This window comes from Neodiprion lecontei, chromosome 4 (assembly GCF_021901455.1).
Source record: "Neodiprion lecontei isolate iyNeoLeco1 chromosome 4, iyNeoLeco1.1, whole genome shotgun sequence".
Lineage (NCBI taxonomy): Eukaryota > Metazoa > Arthropoda > Insecta > Hymenoptera > Diprionidae > Neodiprion > Neodiprion lecontei.
The window spans coordinates 26,294,630-26,314,174 of record NC_060263.1 but is presented as its reverse complement, the minus strand read 5'-3'; the positions used below and the strand labels follow the sequence as shown (position 1 = coordinate 26,314,174).

General features: G+C 38.4%; 3 protein-coding genes across 4 annotated transcripts; all 3 read left to right on the top strand.

Annotated features, from left to right (window-relative positions):
* The first annotated feature begins 338 nt into the window (after positions 1-338).
* LOC107218604 lies at positions 339-5,522 on the top strand. 2 transcript variants are annotated; one of them, XM_015656527.2, is made up of 9 exons: positions 339-455; positions 1,534-1,601; positions 1,700-1,803; positions 2,294-2,479; positions 2,778-2,953; positions 3,537-3,678; positions 4,144-4,429; positions 4,529-4,689; positions 5,243-5,522. In XM_015656527.2, the coding sequence occupies exons 1-9, from the start codon at positions 440-442 to the stop codon at positions 5,418-5,420; spliced, it is 1,317 nt and encodes a 438-aa protein (XP_015512013.1). In that variant the 5' UTR covers positions 339-439; the 3' UTR covers positions 5,421-5,522. The 2 variants fall into 2 exon arrangements, with proteins under 2 accessions (XP_015512013.1, XP_046594563.1); XM_046738607.1 differs by lacking the exon at positions 2,294-2,479.
* A 2,953-nt stretch (positions 5,523-8,475) lies between these two features.
* LOC107218600 (mite allergen Der p 7) lies at positions 8,476-12,166 on the top strand. Its single transcript, XM_015656521.2, has 5 exons — positions 8,476-8,596; positions 9,357-9,489; positions 11,237-11,389; positions 11,477-11,631; positions 11,853-12,166. The coding sequence occupies exons 1-5, from the start codon at positions 8,532-8,534 to the stop codon at positions 12,031-12,033; spliced, it is 687 nt and encodes a 228-aa protein (XP_015512007.1). The 5' UTR covers positions 8,476-8,531; the 3' UTR covers positions 12,034-12,166.
* A 1,979-nt stretch (positions 12,167-14,145) lies between these two features.
* Positions 14,146-18,296, top strand: LOC107218601. Its single transcript, XM_015656522.2, has 5 exons — positions 14,146-14,282; positions 15,049-15,181; positions 17,384-17,536; positions 17,624-17,778; positions 18,007-18,296. The coding sequence occupies exons 1-5, from the start codon at positions 14,218-14,220 to the stop codon at positions 18,185-18,187; spliced, it is 687 nt and encodes a 228-aa protein (XP_015512008.2). The 5' UTR covers positions 14,146-14,217; the 3' UTR covers positions 18,188-18,296.
* Positions 18,297-19,545: the final 1,249 nt, after the last annotated feature.

Below are 19,545 nucleotides of genomic sequence, written 5' to 3'. Positions count from 1 at the left end.
GCTATCTCTCGGTAGCTACGGAACTAAGCGCATTATATTATGAAAAGGCAAACGGTTGGTAATGTACGCTGAATGAAAAGAGTGATCAACCGGATCGATAATGAAAAGTCAACAATTGAAGGCTTATCGGTGTGAACAAAATGACCAGATATCGCAGAACCTTGTGTGAAAGCGATTCATCATCGGTAACGCAGATGATTTATGATTGGACTACCGTAGGATGAATCGGAGAAAGATTGAGCGACTGACGATGAATGAAAATTCTCGGATGAGTCTGTCGGCGGTGGATAAGTCCTGATTGGTAGACTAGACGTTCATTCGAAGAGCGTAGTAACGTGACACGCGGCTGTCACATGTGGTGTATATCCCTGAAAATACCGCGACGTGGGCAACGTGAACATCTGTGTTGTAGGCGGTTTTGACAAGCCGAAGAACAAGGATGGACGTGCTCAAAGGTATGATTATTCACCGTTACGAAATTCAACAGATAGAACAAAAGAAGTTAGAAAGAAACTAGTCCGTCTTTGAACTACCAGAAATCTATCCAATTACACGAACTATTGTCTGTAGGCTAGTGGTTTCAATCACCGATACATCATTCTGGAATTTCTGGGACGCTAAGGCGATAAAACGACTGTACCGACCAGTGTGCACTTTCGGTTAACAGTTTGAATGAATTAAACGTACGACAGGCTGGCATAAAACACTCCCGTATTTTATAATTGTTCTTTCATGATGATTTTCATTGCCGAAACGTGACGCATCGCAATCTTTTTATCCGTAAATGCATTCCAGTAAATCTTGCAATCACAGCTCGAGCGTCAGTTTAGGCGATTAACGATAAGTAAAAAATTAAGCCTTATTCGAGTGCTCGTGGTTTTGATGTTTGATCAAAGCGCATTTCGGCATATGTTACACGGTTGCATGGAGTGGCCAGGTATTCTAAATTTATCAATCGCATATCTCTAGTTCATTGGATACTCACTCCCTGCAAGATAAGAAAATTCGTAGACTCAGAATCCAAGGTTTTTTATACCTCGTAATGAAAAACCGTGGCAGGAAATCTTGAAAGACTTTCTGGTCATTGCTTCTTCCGATTTTCTTTTGTTGTTGACGTTATTTTTTTCAATGTTACAGAGAAAAATTCAACAGGTATTATGACGATTTTTCAATTCGATCTCGAGATTCGTGTCCGTGTAATTTTTTCCGTTCTGAAGCAGTCAAGGCAAAGATCCCCATGCGGAACTTTGATTTGTAATCCTTACATAGGATATGCTGCAAGTCGTAATATTTTCCGGCAGAACTCCGAGAATGATTTTTCCCGAGTTCCCTGACCATGATATTATTATCAACAATAGGAATATCAGTATAAAGCATTAGAGTAGCTGCAACACCCTTAGTTGCAACGAACCACCGTAGGCAAAGGAAATTCCTCCGTGAAGCGTTGCGAAATTTCGAAACCGTGGCTCGGTTAGCAAAGTAGAGACCATCAGGCTTTTATTCTCTGTTCGATTTTTTCCTTTGTTTTTGTAGTACAAAATCCGGACCTCGCTCAGGCCATCGAATGGACCAAGGAGACTATCGAGACGATGATTACGAGGGTATATTGTACTAAAATTTTCAACAGAGGGTTTGCGGCAACAGCCAAGCATAGATTCAAATTTTGCATCCTAATAAAGCGTGTTTTTAATTAATTCAGTCGTTTACGAATGCTGCTGTGCGACGATCAATATGGAGCAATGCCCCGGCTAAGCAGCACCCTCTCAAGGACGTATTCTTCACCGTTAAGGGAGACACACACGTGTAAGTGAATCACTTGGATAGTGAGTATTTATAATTAGAATATTATTTCTTCTTAAATTCTTGGGACTAAAAAAAAATCAAATTCGGCGCGTCGGGAATTGAGAGCGCAATAATTTGATGGGGTGATTGGAAGAAGTTGCAGAAATATCTGTAAAAACCAAATATTAATTTCATGGGTAAACGCCTCGAATTTAACGTCATTAACATGTTGTTAAGATAATGGCTGTCAAATATCACGCGAAATGTCTTCGTTTCCAGCGGTTGTTTGGCCTGCAATTTTTATTGCATTATATTTCGTATGTGAATGTTAACTTGAATCGAATTGTTTTTCAAAAATGGAGTAGCTCCAGATTGATAAGAAAAAGAATTACAATTTGTCAATTTCTGTGGAACAACCGGAATTTATTAGTAATCAGTGAGATGAAATGAGTTTGAAAAAACCTGGACGTTGATAAATCGTAATTGATTTAATTCGTATAATTCCAATTAGAGAGTTGACGAACCTCAAACTTCTGCGTGAGCCGGATTTCCGGTTTACCGGCGTAACCGCGCGATTCGAGTTCCTCTTCTTGGCAGCTGAAATCGACGTCGGTGATTTGGAGGTATCGGGAGAATTTTTCGTGCAAAACACTGCCCTTAACGCTTTTCTGCCTTTGACCACATCTGGTCAAATTTCGTAAGTATTTTGCAATAAAAAGTGAATTGCCGTTCATTGCTAAACGATCTCACGGTTACTAAAATGAATGCAAATTGGATTGGTTTATAAGACTATTTTCTATTTTATGATAATTCTCGTTTTATTATCAATCACTAAAAATATTATTAAAAACTGATGGGCAACTTTTTAAAACAACATGTCACCGTGATGTTTAATTTTCGAAAATTAAGAATTTCGTTCAAATCAACGTGTGCTGTACTTCGGACAAATTTGAGACACAAGAATTGATTTATACTCTGCGTGTTTTTTCGCGCAGAATAATTTTTAAAAATGTTAAGGCAAAAGGGTCAATCGGAGTTTATCCAATAGAGGACTGTTTCCTGACCAACAACAGCTACGCCATCGAGTATAAACCGGAGAAAGTTCTCATAAAAACTACGTATCGCGATAGCGAGGGCGAGATAAGCGGTCAACTCGACAGGGATGAACTTTGTGAGTAAACGTCGATTCCCGAGAATAGTTCAGTGGCATAATTTTAATCACATTTTGATTGTACCATTTTTTTTTTCACCACCGTCCGTGATTCATCGTTTGTGTCAAAGATCATGAACGTGAATACTAGAGATTAAACAATATTTGAGAGATTTAAAACTACAGTTTGAAAATGGGTAATTTTAGATCAATATTTCAATCCTCGAATCCATTATACTCGCAACATTCGTTTGTTGATGTACATTATGACTCTTTTTTACATTTCTTAAATACTCATTAAGTTTTTTTAGGCGGTGGACAGAGTCTCTTGATTTATTATTGATTTTCACACTCATTGAAAAAGCACATTCATTTTTAAACACATGTTTACGAAATATGATTTCCGGAAAAAGCCAAGCCTGTTTTGTAAAATAATACCAATAAAATAATACTCAAAGATATCGTACAACGCACCTGAGTCTTCGGCTTTTTGTATTTCCGTTCAGTAATAAGAATAAATATACTAAACGCACTAAGTATTTGGTAATCCGCTTGTGTTATTTCCGTCGTCTTTCTTCTGACTCATTACTCATTTTATTCTAAGCTGATACCTTGGGTGCTCACTTGTGGATGGATCTCACCAGTCGCTTGAATCACTTGCTCAAAATGGAGCTCGATGAAGTTATCGTTGAATTATCTGCCTGCGATCTTCTCCAAGGCGAGTCTGATTTAGTCGATGCCATAACGTAAGTATAATCAAACAAGAAATAGTCAGCTAAGTAAAACTATCCCTCCGTAGTGCAAAATAATGAGTATTATCACGTAGATGAATATAATATTGTCCGAACGAAAATTCATCTACATATCACGAAAGATAGTTTCTCATGTCTGCTATCTGTTTAAGAAATTAAATTATCCTCATTTTCATCTGCGTAGTAAAAAAGATAACGATATAAATTAAAGAAGTTATTAATTATCACAATGTTCTCATTCTTTTTTCTAAAAGAACTGAATGTTTTACTGATTGAAAAAGATATATTTGGTTTCCTTGGAAAGCAGTTATCTTATTTCTGTATCGTGAAAAAAGATGGAGATTACCTTAAGTCACAGTATCTCTATAAAAGATATGGGATGAGGATAATTTATCCAAGAGAGTTATCTAGGTAACGTAGAATGCTCTAAAATGATAATAAAAATACTGCTTTTTACAGGGAGCACAGCAAAGCGGTGAATGTGGTGACAAACGATATATTCGATAAAATTCTCGCCAACGCGAATAACCGAATCAACGAACTCAAAGTCTCAACCATACCGACACCGGACATCGATGCTTCTTTTACAAAGAAATTAGCTGGAGTTGTGACGACGGGTCGTTTCACTGCGAGGAATGGCATCTTCCAGAATCTGGCCACGATATCCAGGAAGGGCAACGTCAGTATCGCAGTCGAGGATGGAAATATCGTTATATTTGGGACAGTCGGTCTGGCAGAGCTCAAGGTTCGCAAGTTCTCGCGAGAATAATGCATCGAGATTGAGTGAAATTTAAAAGGCGAAACTTGTAATGAATTTGGATCACGGATGATTCCATATTTGCAGATCTCTTACGACCATTACGAGGCGAAGTTGATGGACGTTGGACCGACAGGCGCTATACAGACAACCGTCGGTCGTAATGAGGCTCTCTTCAAGTTTGTCCTCGATAAAAAGGACCAGGACGTAAAGATCCGTTTGGCAGATTTCAAGATTACAAACATCAGGTATCTACAGACTACGCCGTTTTCTAATATGTCGATAGTCGAGGTGGTTTCATATTGACTTTTTGAATTTTTTGAAGTCTTCCTCTGAATAAATATATATATATATTTTTTTTTATTGATATTTGCGAATAGACGCGTTGCCGAGAAAAGTTACAAAATTATTTAGATAAAACCAGTGCGAATTTTTGCTCAACTTCTCTGCAATGTAGACTCTGTGTTTTTTCACAACACTTGGTGATTCCTTTGCATTACTTTTCTATTTTCTTCAACTCTTTTGCAGTGCTTCTCGATTTATCTCTGTCATTTAGTAACTTTCTTTAGTAGTTAATGTTCAGTGAAATGGAGGAAATTTCGATGAAGGCAACTGTTGAAATCTTGATGTGAGAAAATTGCAGTATAATACAAAATTAAATTCAAAGCGTTTGCCAAGGAATCGGAACGAAATTTACGTTAAAAGTATGGGCAGAAATTAGTGAAATAACTGCACCTCAGTTTGAAAAACTGTAGGCATCAACCCAGGTTAGAGGAAGAAATTTCTTAATATTTTTTACAGCGACGTTGAAGCCCATGTAACGGGTCTGGGAGGTTTGAATTGGTTGGCGTCAAAGATTTCATCCTGGATGGCAAGCACCCTGCGTTGGAAAGTGGCACCGGTCATCGAGGCAAGGGTCAAAGAAAACATCAATAAAGTTCTGGAAGATTTCAACGTCAGTGCTTTACTCACCAAATGACTATTCGTGTATCGGGGTGTCGCAGCTGATGCGGCGACCGAAACGACGGTTGCACTCGCCGTTAATATACCGAGGAATAACCCATTTTTTTTCAGCGATATTTTCAACATGAATTTCTTTTTTTAAAATTATATATCGCCACAAGTTTAACCTTGGCTGCACAAAAACTTGGGGTTTCTTTCTACCTTGAATTGAGATGTAAGGAATTTTTGAAAACGATTAATGGTACCTTAAATCATAGTGCAGGATTAATTCGGGCAGCAGAGTTGTTAATCAACCAGGAAACGTTTGAGCTTGGCACGATTTATCGCAGTTTTCTTACTCGTAGTTTCACCAAACTTTCGAATTTACTTTATTGTTACTTTGTTGTTAAAATTGTTATTTGTATTATTATATTCACTACACTTTACCTACTAAGCAATTAATTTGCCTGTTTTTAATCTGTTTAACCTGTTAACGGCGGGAATGTATCATTTCAAGTCGACTTTTTGTCAGACGTGAAATTTATAAATAAGTTCAATTAATTCCTTATTTGAAGTCCCCAAACTGCCGTCAACAGGTTAACACGTCTTATTACTATTCATGTCGATATCTATATATTCTCTAAGTATTCTAACTCTTCGTTATGCGTTATGTTTCACAAATACGCAAATTTTTTATGCGTACTTTAAAATGAAGAGTAAATCTTGAAGCGTATGTTGATGATATACATACTTATATGGTGCATATTTGAGATTCCATGATATCGATGTATTAGATGTAAGAAGAATTTATATATTTTTAATTTATACAACCCTTTATATGATAATTATCTTATCGAGTTTTGCATTTCTATAATGCGGTTTGTGATGAATCGTTATGATAGATTGTTGATATACCAAAATACTTAATAAATACACGAGCAATAATTATTTTAACATATAATTAAAATGAAAATGAAACTACAGGTTCATTATCCACGAAAACATTATCATATGTCTATCAATATTCATAATGTAATAGCGGGTATTAATTATCAGTACTTCTTGTTCTACGGGATTTTGTGTGAAATTGTACATCCCAGTATCTTATATGTATGTATAATGCAGTTATGAAATATTTGTTTTTGTTAATTGAACAAAATAAAAAATCTTTTTTGAATCAAATAAAAGTTCTTCCAAAGTGATAAATAAAATATTTTCCAGCTTTATTATTGCGTACTTTGTAAGATAATTCCTGCAAAATGTTACCCTCATGTGATAATATTGGAAATTCCTATTTCGAATTATAGCCCGAATTCAATGGTGACCTTTTTTAGCTCTAATCAAAAGAAATTTTCAGGCTCCGAGAATTTTTATATTTCAGTTTTTGGGATTTTTAACAAATCATTTTTGGCTCTTTTAGGACAATCGTAATGTGTTTTTATTTTTAAGGAAATCATAAAAATGGAGTATTATTTGTAAAACATTTACGTACAGTTACTTCGATTGATCTGAAATCATATTTTTTTAATTCTCTTCGTATTCTGCGAAATAATTTCTATTGTGTACATCTATTAATGGATAACCAGCTATTAACGCACGATGAATTAAGAGATGATATTCCACACTAAGAATTCGTACAAGTTGTAGATATAGGTAACAAATGATTGATGCAGCTACGATATCACGGCACAAAGTGCATAAAAAATAATAGGTACTTTCGGTACGACTGATAAGGCAATTACGAGTGCGCAAGATCACTTTCAAACTTAACACTTCACCCAGTCGTATTCTTATTTTCGATCAAATATCAAATTATATTTTTACCATCACAAATTTGACCTGACGATTCTCAATTCAATTTCTGTCTTCCAATACAGTACGAATTTGAGAAATGGTCACAGATTTCAGACCGGGAGTTGTAGGAATCGAAACATGTGAAGAAAAATACAATTATTATGCGATGCGACGAGTAAACTCGAAAATCATTAATTAATAACATAAGCTGAAGATAACCGGAAAAACCGACAGTTTTCTACGGTATGTAAAATCCAGCATCATGTATCATACATACATGTATACTCTAGCAATCAAGCCGTACAGGTTCCAGTCATGTGGCTCATTAAAGAGTCGATATCACCACCAGACTATAATATAATCGATTATGTGTGCATATCGTTTCAATCAGATTGCAGATAGGTACAGACACGTGATTTCTATTGTACATAATTCACGATGGAGATTTGATACCGGCTATTTACCACCACAAAATTAACAATTTTTCTTTGTATTTTTTTTGTGCCGTCGAGTATTGGTTATCTCGCCGCTTGATTCAATCGAATTCCAGAGTGCGGAACCTCATTTGTCGATAAAGCTAATTGGAGTAATCAATTTTCGTGATTCCTTCACCCGTCTTTTTAACGACGCAAAAATCAAATTAAAAACCATGATTTTGTCTTGATCTGTCACTTTTTTGTCATGGGATTTTAGGTTGAGATCGTGAAAGGCTTCGGAAGGAAAATTTTCTGCCTGTATGAAACACAATGACGACGTGGCGTTTCTTCAAACAAAATGTACCTAATCAAAAGATTAGTTATTTATGAATGATAAAGAATGTTTTTCAACAGCAAAAAATATGAAGAAGGAACCCTGGTCACAGCGCGTTATAACGTGACACTATAGTTTTGGTAAAGTAGGTACTATCACAATAAAGATTTAAATATTGCTGTAATAACTAGAAAATTCGGAACGAGTGACCACGATCGAAAAGAATAATACCTTACACTAGATTTTCGGTTACAGAAACAAAACGCATTTGCATTTTTCACCCAGTACTGTATTTTTGGGCAACGGTTGAAAATGATAATGGTTAATAACCGCACATTAACCATCACTAGAAATATCTTTGGTGTATATAAATACCAGTATAATTGTTGGATACAAATGCCGAGATTTTATCCAAAACGAATTTTGATTATAATATAGAAATGCGCACTTATCGCACATGCAAATGTTGTGGTGACCGATAAAATAACGTAAGAGATTTCACGTCGTGTATAAGTAATCTCGCCGAGATAATCTCGATGATTTTTGCAAAAAATCTATAAAATAGAGCATTCCAGTTACGGACTCTAGTCACTGTCTCATCACCATGAAGACTGTTCCGGCACTGTTCCTCGTCCTCGTAGCGGTGGCTTCTGCGACCAAAACGCACCAGTAAGATTACATATGCGTTACTTCTTGTTCTTGTTGAGTGAAATATTTACCTATACACACCTGAAATAATAATTCGGAATCAGTTCGTTCACTTGCCATAGTTGTCAAAGTTTCAAATCGGTAGAACTACCATAGCAACGCTATTGAACCCAATTTTCGATAGTTGAAGATCAAGAATTTAGGCAACAATCAGCTCTTCCTGTATTTAGTTTGCTGCAGAGATTTCGTCATACGGTCGCGCCACATCTAATGTCATTTCTGATATCGTAGATTTTTAATCTTAATCATTCGGATCGAGCATAAATACATCGAGGTAGACAAAAAGACCAGTTGAAATGAAATGAACCAATTACAGTTGCAGCCTTATTATCCATTCGCCAATTCATCGATTAAAAATATATTGTCCGTCTATATTGGGATCGCAAAAAAAAATACTGCGATGGTTGGTCCTTGTTTCTAGCATCCTCAATTATTGGCAAAGTAGCTCATTACTCTGATATTTGCTTTTATGAAATGATGCTCGATTCCTGAGTGGATTAAGATGAGTCGAGTTCAAGGATCAACATTCTATGAAAAATTTCAATAAAGAATTTTGGTAACTTTGCAGAAACACTACGAGATTCGAATGCTAGATAATTTTTGTTATTGGGTATAGAAGTTTTGAATGTTTTTTTATGCTTTTCATCAATAAGCTTTCCACCGCTGACGTAACGATATGTGCATCTATCGAATTTTCGACCTGACTGTGCTTCTTATACAGGAAACGATCCACCACCTATTCAGCTAATCTGAACGACTATGTCGACGAAGTGGTAGAAACTCTGCAGGCGTATGTCAGTGCAAGTAGTCTTGAGCCACTATCAATTCCGAACGTCACGGAATCCTTCTCCGTGGTAAGTTGGAGTTATATTTAATTGCAGATGACAGTTTAGAAAAAAATTAACAGAGAAAAAACTGGCAGAATAAATTTGTGTGGCAATTTTACAAATTCGATGACCACTGATGCAGGATTGCACCTTTGGCTCTATAAGGATTCGAATACAAATTTTATTTTATAGTATCTAATGAATATATTTACACATAGGCTGCGTAATAAAATGGTGAGAAAGTTATGATCCGTGAAAAAATCGCACTCGGTAGTTTTATTTTTATGTAATTGAAAGTTTCGCGGGATTGTGTGATCCTCGCGAGTACGTAAATGGCGTAGTAGTCGATCAATTCGTGGCTATAATCTTTGAGAAAGCAAATTAATTGCTCTGGACGATCTTAACGCAAGCTAATGAGTGCCCGGTAAATGTACATTATTATAGAGTGCGTAAAGTTTTATCGGTTCAATTATCGTTCTTGATGATGACGATAAGTCGCTCAGCGAAAATTGCAAGAACATGATCTTGTATAAAAATGTTATTCCAAAGCTGTTATGCGATTATCTTTACAAAAGGAAAATTTTGGGTCACCGGAAGGAGTCAGTCGGTCGTAGGGTGAAAGCCGAGGCGAGAACCAAGGCCTATGAAAGTGATTCCCATGTTTTGTAAACCTTCAACGAAAGCGAGAGTGAAATCTGTCAAGGTCTCCTCTCGGCCTGACTTCGTTCTTGCGGGCGAAAGTTGGGTCACCGGATAACCCACAGTCTGACTTACTCCTGAACCAGGTATCGAATACGGAGTTCGGAAAAAGTACGTCGATGAGCCTCGAGTCGAGATCAGAGTGGAGCGGACGGATTAGATGCTCCGGGAAAATCATTTCCGCCAGGGAACGAACGTCAAGTCGAGTAATGCCGTTGAGCAACCGTCGTGCTCAGGGTTCGGGTCGAACACAACGAGTCACCCATTCAGCTCCAAGCTTGGAACGAGACTGATTATCGAGTGTCAACTGTTGAACACGCGAAGGATTTGCTGCGAGTGGTCGAAAGGACTCGACATCGTTGACTTTGGACGATTGAAAAGATAGACGGTCGACACAACGCACTGGCTAATTGGGATTTAGGATACCAATCGTAGAGAGATCTTCCAAGGGGTCGCAGCGAATGACTGCAAGGAGTAGAAGCAGGCGGGTCGAGAAACGAAAATCACGATGCTGAGGTGAAGGAGGTAAGGAGGCCACCCAGTGGAGATCCAGGTCTTCGGTTCAAGGCAATGGAAAGTGAGGCCTTACTCCAGAAAGATTTGAAACGCGGCTGAAAGCGAGAGTGACTTTGCAGGGAAAGTGAGAGTATGCGAGAATTCACCTTCTCGCCTGACGTCACTGACCTCACTCAACGTGGATCCGTATTGGCTTGCGTGCAGAAAGTGAAATCCGTACTGCTGATCACGTTGGGCTGAGAATGATCGATTTTGCCATTTAAATTTCCGAAAGGTTTGTCAGTTGGAAATCAGCAGTGACTTCCAATGTCAAAGTATGCCTCAACTTCACTGAGATCCATTGATTCACTACTAATCTCTTGAGCGAACGGCGCTGTGAAAATGTCGTCAAACCAATGAACAACTCGGGTGACAGTCAACTGCGCATTCTAACGTTTTTTCCCGCTAATAAATACAACTTGACTATTCTCCTGCAAGGATTAAAGCTATAATTTTGATTATTCATTCCTGAGTAGGTAATCCTTTTGTCTAGTAACGCTGTTACATTCTTTTTTTTCAGACACATCTGTTGATCACCTTGAGCGGACGCCTTTCGCTGTATGACGGAGAGATGACTGGTTTGTCATCAGTGAAACGTTACGGCGACGTAAATCTTGGATACGATGGAGAAACTCTAAGTTTCGATGCTAACATGGGAGTCGACGTAGCAACGGTGAGTAATCACCGATGGTGTACAATATAAATTACAACCTCATGATTTTAATTCTCTTTCTGAATTTTCAACGCTACCCCATTTCAGGCCGCTTACACGTACTACGCGAAACTTTTGGGCAGTCTTCATGAGACTGGAACCGCAACGGTAACCTTCAAAAAGATCGACACCACCGTGGGCTTCAGCGCAAACGTGCACAATTACACAATCGCTTTCGATTCTTTTGCGGTCAACAGCATCGGGTGAGTTGACCAAGATTTGATTTAGTTTAACGGGGGAATTGTTTTTATCGAAAATGGATTTGTCTGCAGGGTAAAGCTGTGCGACTAACTTCTACACCGTTTCTCTAAAACTCACTAATGTCCAATAATTATAAACGGGATTGGAACGCTTGAAAATTTATATCCTCCGTCATAATGACCTTATTCGAAATGTTTCAAATTCATTCATATTCCAACCACAGAACAACCTCTGCCGAGCTGAGTGGCAACGTGCTGACTGACTGGATTGCCGACGCCGTTGCTGACATCCTCTTGGCAGTCTCCAAGAGCAGCATCATCAGCCAGATCAACAGCGAAGCTGATTCGGTATTGTCGTCCATCGTCGACGAAGCAAACGCCTACGTGACTTCACTGCTTTCCTAGATTTATACGAATGAATATTGTTGATTGAGACGTTTTACACCGCCGAACTTGTGTGCAAATTTTGACGATGCTGTCATCTTAAATACATCGTCTCTTTCTCGTTCACGAACCTCTACAACGCATTGCTATTGAATTACTGTTATTGTTTTATTTATTACCACACTTGCCACCATCCTCGTCAACTTCCTTGAACATCTTACAATGAACTTTGTCACTTGTGAGAGTCGGTATATCAGTCAAGTTCATGTATACGATACGAGCAATTCTTCGAGAGTTAAACTTCCACAACGACTTCGGAGAATAGCGTAGAGAAACTACGAAGCAGAAAAAAGCGCTGAGGAATGAAAAGCAAAAAATAACGAAGCTTTATTGCTGACGAAAAATTGCAGTAAAATACAATAAATGGAATCCCTCATATGGAGTGTTTATGAAAATGCATTTCCAACAAACCATTTTTTGGTTCTTTCGGGACGATTGTAACATGTTTTTGCATTCAAAGTCATTATAGAGAGATGGATTATTGTTCGTAAGAACATTTACGTGCAGTGACTTACGGTTGATGAAGAAATTTGATTTTAAAAATTTTTTTTACTTCGCAGAAAATATGTACATTTATAAATTAGCGAATGAAATTCTGCTAGGAGTACAAGATGGTCAATCTGCTATGTTATAGGCATCGATTATATTTCCGCACCACGAGCATTTTTACAAGTTCTAGATGTGTGTAACAAAATATTGATCCAACTCCAATGCACACGGCAGAAAGTAAATAAAAAGCAATTGGTACTTTCGTTATTACTGATAAGCCGATAATGAATGCGCGAAATTTCTTTTAAATCTGACACCAGTCGTGAATTTTAGGCAAAATATCAAATCATTATTATTATCGTAAATTTGACCGGACGATTTCGTCCAACGATTTTCATCTCTCGATTTATGTGTCCCAATAAAGTGCAGTGCGAAGAGACAAATTTGAGTAACATTCACGAATTCACAGGAATTGAAAAATGTGAGAAAAAATACAATTATTACTCGGTACGATGGACAAACTCAAAAAATAATTAATTGATGAAATGAGATGAAGATAACCGGCAAAATCGACACTTTTCCATGGTATGTAAGATCATGCATGATGTCTCATACATACATGTATATTCGAGCAATCAAGCCGTGCAGGTGCCAGTCAGGCGGCCCAATCAACAGTCGATATCACCACCAGACTACAATATAATCGATTATGTGTAGGTATATATCGTTTCAATCAGATGGCAGATAGGTGTACACAAGCGATTTATATTGAACATACATAATTCACAACGTAGTTTGATACCGGTTTTTTACCACAACGAATATAACAATTGTTCTGTGTGATTTTTTTTGTCCTCGAGTATTCTTTATCTCGCCGCTTGATTCAATCGAACTTCAGAGTACCGAACCTCATTTGCTGATAAAGACAATTAAAGTAATAAATTTCCGTGATTCCTTCATCCGTCCTTTTCACAATGCGAAAATCATATTAGAAACTCTGGTTTTGTCTTAATTTTTGTTTTATTTTCGTCATGTACTTTTGGGAGGAAATCGTAAATAGTTTCGAAAGGATAATATTTTGCCTGTATTCGGTCCTAATTGCAAAGTTTAGAGAAAACTCGAAAAACACAATGACTCGATGTTCCTTCGGAAGAACCATATATTTTATTCGTCTTAGGTATCGGAAGATTTTGTTAAAATAGGTACTGTCACACTAATGATTTGAATATTATTGGAATCACTATAAAATTTGGTACGAGTGATCACGATTGAAAAGAATAATACCGTATACTAGATTTACGGTTATAGAAACAAATCGCATTTTCATTTTTCACCCGGTACTGTATTTTTGGGCAACGGTTGAAAATGATAATGGTTAATAACCGCACATTAACAATAACTAGAAATATCTTTGGTGTATATAAATACCAATGTAATTGTTGTACACACCTGCCGAGATTTTATCCAAATGAATTTTATCTGTAATATAGGAATATGCACTTATCGCACGTGCGAACGTTGTGGTGACCGATAATATAATATAAGAGGTCTTACGTCGTGTGTAAATAATCTTTCCGAGATAATCTCGATGATTTTTGCGAGAAAACTATAAAATAAAGCATTCTAGTTACGGACTCTAGTCACTGTCTCATCACCATGAAGACTGTTCCGGCACTGTTCCTCGTCCTCGTAGCGGTGGCTTCTGCGACCAAAACGCACCAGTAAGATTACATATGCGTTACTTCTTGTTCTTGTTCAGTGAAATATTTACCTATACACAACTGAAATAATAATTTGGAATCAGTTCGTTCACTTGCCAAAGTTGTCGAAGTTTCGAATCGGTAGAACTACCATAGCAACGCTATTCAACCCAATTATCGATAGTTGAAGATCACGAATTTAGGCAACAATCAGGTCTTCCTGTATTTAGTTTGCTGCAGAGATTTCGTCATACGGTCGCGCCACATCTAATGTCATTTCTCATATCGTAGATTTTTAATCTTAATCATTCGGATCGAGCATAAATACATCGAGGTAGACAAAAAGACCAGTTGAAATGAAATGAACCAATTACAGTTGCAGCCTTATTATCCATTCGCCAATTCATCGATTAAAAATATATTGTCCGTCTATATTGGGATCGCAAAAAAAATACTGCGATGGTTGGTCCTTGTTTCTAGCATCCTCAGTCATCAGCAAAGAAACTTATTATTGTGACATTTGTTTTCATGAAGTCATGCTTGATTCCTGAGTGCATTAAGATGAATTGAGTTGAAGGAATAACAAAAACATTCTATGCGGTATTTGAATGAGAAATTTTGGTAACTTTGCAGAAACACCCTGAAATTCGAATGCTGAATAATTTTTCATATCCGATACAGAAGTTTGAACATTTTTTTAATACCCTATTTTGAATAATCCTTCCACCGCTTACGTGACGATGTAAGCAACCAACGGATTCTTGACCAGAGTACGCTTGTTTTACAGAAAACGCTCCACCACCTATTCGGCTACCCTGAACGACTATGTCGACGAAGTGGTAGCAAATGTGCAGGCCTTTGTCAGTGAAAGTAGTCTTGAGCCGCTGTCAATTCCGAACGTCACGGAATCCTTCTCCGTGGTAAGTTGGAGTTAAATTCAATTGCAGAAGACAGATGAGAGGAAAATTAGCAGAGAAAAAGAACCAGAAGAATAAATTTGTGTGGCAATCTTACAAATTCGCTGACTAGCGACGTAGGGTTGCAATTTATGCTCTAGGGTATAAATACAAGTTGAATTTCATAACATTTCACACACACACACACGCATATATATATTCATTTATAGGCTGAGTAACAAAATAGCGGAGTTTTAATCTGTGAAATAATCGCCTTCTGCATTATTGTTCTTCTAATATTAAAAGTCTCGCGGCGATCGTGTGATCCTTGATCCTAATCGATCAACCAGGTGTTTTGAATCTTTGAAAAAGCAAATCGACTACAACAGATGATCTCGATGCAAACTAATGAGTGCCCGATGAATGTATATTATTGTAGAGTGAGTAAGGTTCTATCGGTTCGATCATCGTTATCGATGACGGTGATAAGTCGCTCAGCGAAAATTACAGGGTCATGATCTTGTATAAGGAGGCGAAGCCCAATCTGTTGTGCGATTATCATTCGTTTTGCAAAGTCGGAATTTTAATTGGAGTTACACTATTATTTGTCAATGATATCATGATATTGTAGAGACTCGAAAGATTTAGCGACTATCAATAAACAAAATATGATCATGCGAACCATCAAAGGCACACGTATTGTGCATCAATCATACACTATACCCGAAAAATCTGCATAACGTTTAACGACCTACATGTGAAATGACGAATCGACTTTCAACCGATGTACTCGAATTTAATCGAATTGGGAAAAGTGGAAAGAAACCGAACTTACTTGCACTGGTGTTTTTGCTACGTGAGCATCTCTACAACGAAAGAAAAAGTGTTCATTGGATGGTCGACTTAGCCAGCGGCTTTGGCCTGGATAGTACCCTTGGCTGAAGTACGGATCTGGTTCAAGCGAGGAATGACCCGAAAGCAGTGACGGGGAAAGTGGGCTTCGAGGGCACGACGAGGAAGAGGAAAGTTTTGGGTCACCGGAACGAGTCGGTTGGTCGTAGGGTGAAAGCTGAGGCAGGAACCAAGAAGTATGAAAGCGATTTCTAGGTTTGAAAACCTTCAACGAAAGCGAGAGTGAAATCTGTCAAGGTCTCCTCTCGGCCTGACTTCGTTCTTGCGGGCGAAAGTTGGGTCATCGGATAACCCACAGTCTGACTTACTCCTGAACCAGGTATCGAGTACGGAGTTCGGAAAAAGTACGTCGATGAGCCTCGAGTCGAGATCAGAGTGAAGCGGACGGATTAGACATTCCGGGAAAATCATTTCCGCCAGGGAACGAACGTCAAGTCGAGTAATGCCGTTGAGCAACCGTCGTGCTCAGGGTTCGGGTCGAACACAACGAGTCACACATTCAGCTCCAAGCTTGGAACGAGACTGATTATCGAGTGTCAACTGTTGAACACGCGAAGGATTTGCTGCGGGTGGTCGAAAGGACTCGATATCGTTGACTTTGGACGATTGAAAAGATAGACGGTCGACACAACGCACTGGCTAATTGGGATTTAGGATACCAATCGTAGAAAGATCTTCCGAGGGGTCGAAACGAATGACTGCAAGGAGTAGAAGCCGGCGGGTCGAGAAACGAAAATCACGATGCTGAGGTGAAGGAGGTAAGGAGGCCACCCAGTGGAGATCCAGGTCTTCGGTTCAAGGCAATGGAAAGTGAGGCCTTACTCCAGAAAGATTTGAAACGCGGCTGAAAGCGAGAGTGACTTTGCAGGGAAAGTGAGAGTATGCGAGAATTCACCTTCTCGCCTGACGTCACTGACCTCACTCAACGTGGATCCGTATTGGCTTGCGTGCAGAAAGTGAAATCCGTACTGCTGATCACGTTGGGCTGTGAAAGATCGATTTTGCCATTTAAATTTCCGAAAGGTTTGTCAGTTGGAAATCAGCAGTGATTTCCAATGTCAAAGTATGTCTCAAACTTCACTGACAATGAGATCCATTGATTCACTGTTAATTTCTTGAGCGAACGGCGCCGCGAAAATGTCGTCAAAACCAGCGTGTAGCCAGGGTAACAATTCACGTCATGCTCTAGTATATTTGCCAGTTTATAAAATGCAGCTTGACTATTGTATTGCAAGGATTGAAGGTGTAATTTTAATTATAAATCAGCCAGAGTAATCCTCCTGTTTAATTACATTGTGACGTTCTTTTTTGAAGAAACCACTATTGATCACCTATAGTGGTCGTCTTTCGCTGTACGACGGAGAGATGACTGGTTTGTCATCAGTGAAACGTTACGGCGACATAAATCTTGGATACGATGGAGAAACTCTAAGTTTCGATGCTAACATGGGAGTCGACGTAGCAACGGTGAGTAATCACCGATGGTGTACAATATAAATTACGACCTCATGATTTTAATTCTCTTTCTGAATTTTCGACCCTACCTCATTTCAGGTCGCTTACACGTACTACGCGAAACTTTTGGGCAGTCTGAAAGAGAGTGGAACCGCAAAGGTAACCGCCAGGAAGATCGACACCACCGTAGGCTTCAGCGCGAACTTGAAGAATTACACATTCGCCTTGGATACTGTCGCGATCAACAGCATCGGGTGAGTTGAGCTCAATTCGGTTTACTTTAGCAAGTAAGTTTGTTTTTCCTTTTGATCGAGAATGGACTTGCCACAGGGTAAAGTTGTGCGTCTAACTCATATGCCGATGTCCTAAAATTCATCGAAACCAAGTAATTACAACAGGGATTACAACGCTTGAAAATTCACAGCCTTCGTTGTAATTACCTTATTCACAATGTTTCAAATTTTTTCAAATTCTGAACACAGACGAACCACTGCCCAGCTTAGTGGCAACGTGCTGACTGACTGGATGGCCAATGCGGTTATTAATATCGTCATAGCAGCCGTCAAGAGCACCGCCATCACCCAGGTCAACAGCGAGATTAATTCGGTATTGACGAACGTCGTCGACGAAGCAAACACCTACGTGACTTCACTGCTTTCTTAGATTCATACGAATGAACGTTGTTAATTGAGACGCTTTACACCGCCGAACTTGTGTGCAAATTTTTATGATGCTGTCATCTTAAATACATCGTCTCTTCCTCTTTCACGAACCTCTACAACGCATTGCTATTGAATTAGTGTTTTCGTTTCTTAATTACCACAATTGCTACCGTCCTGTTCAACTTCCTTGATCATCTCGCAATGAACCCTGTCAATAGTGAAAATCAGTTTCAGTCCAGTTTCTGCATATTCATCAACGTGAAACAAAGAATTCTTTGAGAATTAAACTTCCATACCGACTTTGGAGAATAACACAGTGAAACTCAGAAGAAGAAAACAGCGCAAGGGAAACTAACGAAGCTGAACTTACGCCTTAGGCGGAAGTTTAAAATGCTTTAAAGTGATTTTATTCCTGACATGAAACGGCAATAAAATACAATAAATGGAAACTCTAATACCGAGTGTTTTACAAAAATGTAGGATCGACGAAACTCGAATGCAGCAATCTCTTAGGTTTTCTCTAAAGCGGAATAAAAGTTGCATGTTAAACTTCGAAACGGTACATTTTTACACTCGACCGTAAAACCCAAACTTAATTTTCAGAATATGGCGAGTGTTTCCTTTACAATTCAGACACCATTATGGCTTTAGCAGACCGTCAGACTTTAAGATTTACTCAGAAATTTACTTCTCGGACAAATCTCAAAGCCGGTTATAAATTCGTATCTCCGTAATGTTATCATATATCAATCACAGCCGATCAATTGCCATTCGATTATCTTTCTAATAACTCAATTAAGAACCGTGTAAGTTGCGATCGATAAAGTTCTCGTAATAAATCGATAAAGAAGTTGATTGTTTACTGTGTGTATACCTATAAGTACGATCTAATGATCTAATTAAAGTCGTCATGCGAAAGAGATTCCGAAATCTGAGTTCAATAATCGACAACAATCTCAGAAGGTTCCGAGGCATAAGAAATTCTATGGAAATTCTCATTTTTGACGTTGTTTCCAATTTGAACGTGTTTTTTTTTTTTTCTTGCTTATCATGAAATGCATGCATAATATTGCGGCAAATGAGCTGGCCAGAGGCGTATTTTCCGATTTGCCCCGAGTTTCGTTCGTTTCTTTTCCTTTCATTGTCGCGACAGTTGATGCGGTGCAGAAATAGAGACAAAACGGAGAACCAGAGACATCGGAAAAACGAGTAATTTGTATCCGTGTATGCATCGAGTTCTTCGAAGGTTCTGGGGGCGCATTTTCAAACAACATAGATGAACGCTCCACTGCGTGTAACATGTGTCATGTACGTATATTTACTGCATATTATACTGTACGATACACGTACTTGCATACC

Coding starts and splice junctions, on each gene's coding strand:
- LOC107218600 (XM_015656521.2), top strand. CDS start 8,532: ATGAAGACTGTTCCGGCACTGTTCCTCGTCCTCGTAGCGGTGGCTTCT. Junction 9,490..11,236: donor TCACGGAATCCTTCTCCGTG/GTAAGTTGGAGT, acceptor CTTTTTTTTCAG/ACACATCTGTTGATCACCTT. Junction 11,632..11,852: donor TTTGCGGTCAACAGCATCGG/GTGAGTTGACCA, acceptor TTCCAACCACAG/AACAACCTCTGCCGAGCTGA.
- LOC107218604 (XM_015656527.2), top strand. Junction 1,602..1,699: donor TCGAGACGATGATTACGAGG/GTATATTGTACT, acceptor TAATTAATTCAG/TCGTTTACGAATGCTGCTGT. Junction 4,690..5,242: donor TTCAAGATTACAAACATCAG/GTATCTACAGAC, acceptor TATTTTTTACAG/CGACGTTGAAGCCCATGTAA.
- LOC107218601 (XM_015656522.2), top strand. CDS start 14,218: ATGAAGACTGTTCCGGCACTGTTCCTCGTCCTCGTAGCGGTGGCTTCT. Junction 15,182..17,383: donor TCACGGAATCCTTCTCCGTG/GTAAGTTGGAGT, acceptor TCTTTTTTGAAG/AAACCACTATTGATCACCTA. Junction 17,779..18,006: donor GTCGCGATCAACAGCATCGG/GTGAGTTGAGCT, acceptor TTCTGAACACAG/ACGAACCACTGCCCAGCTTA.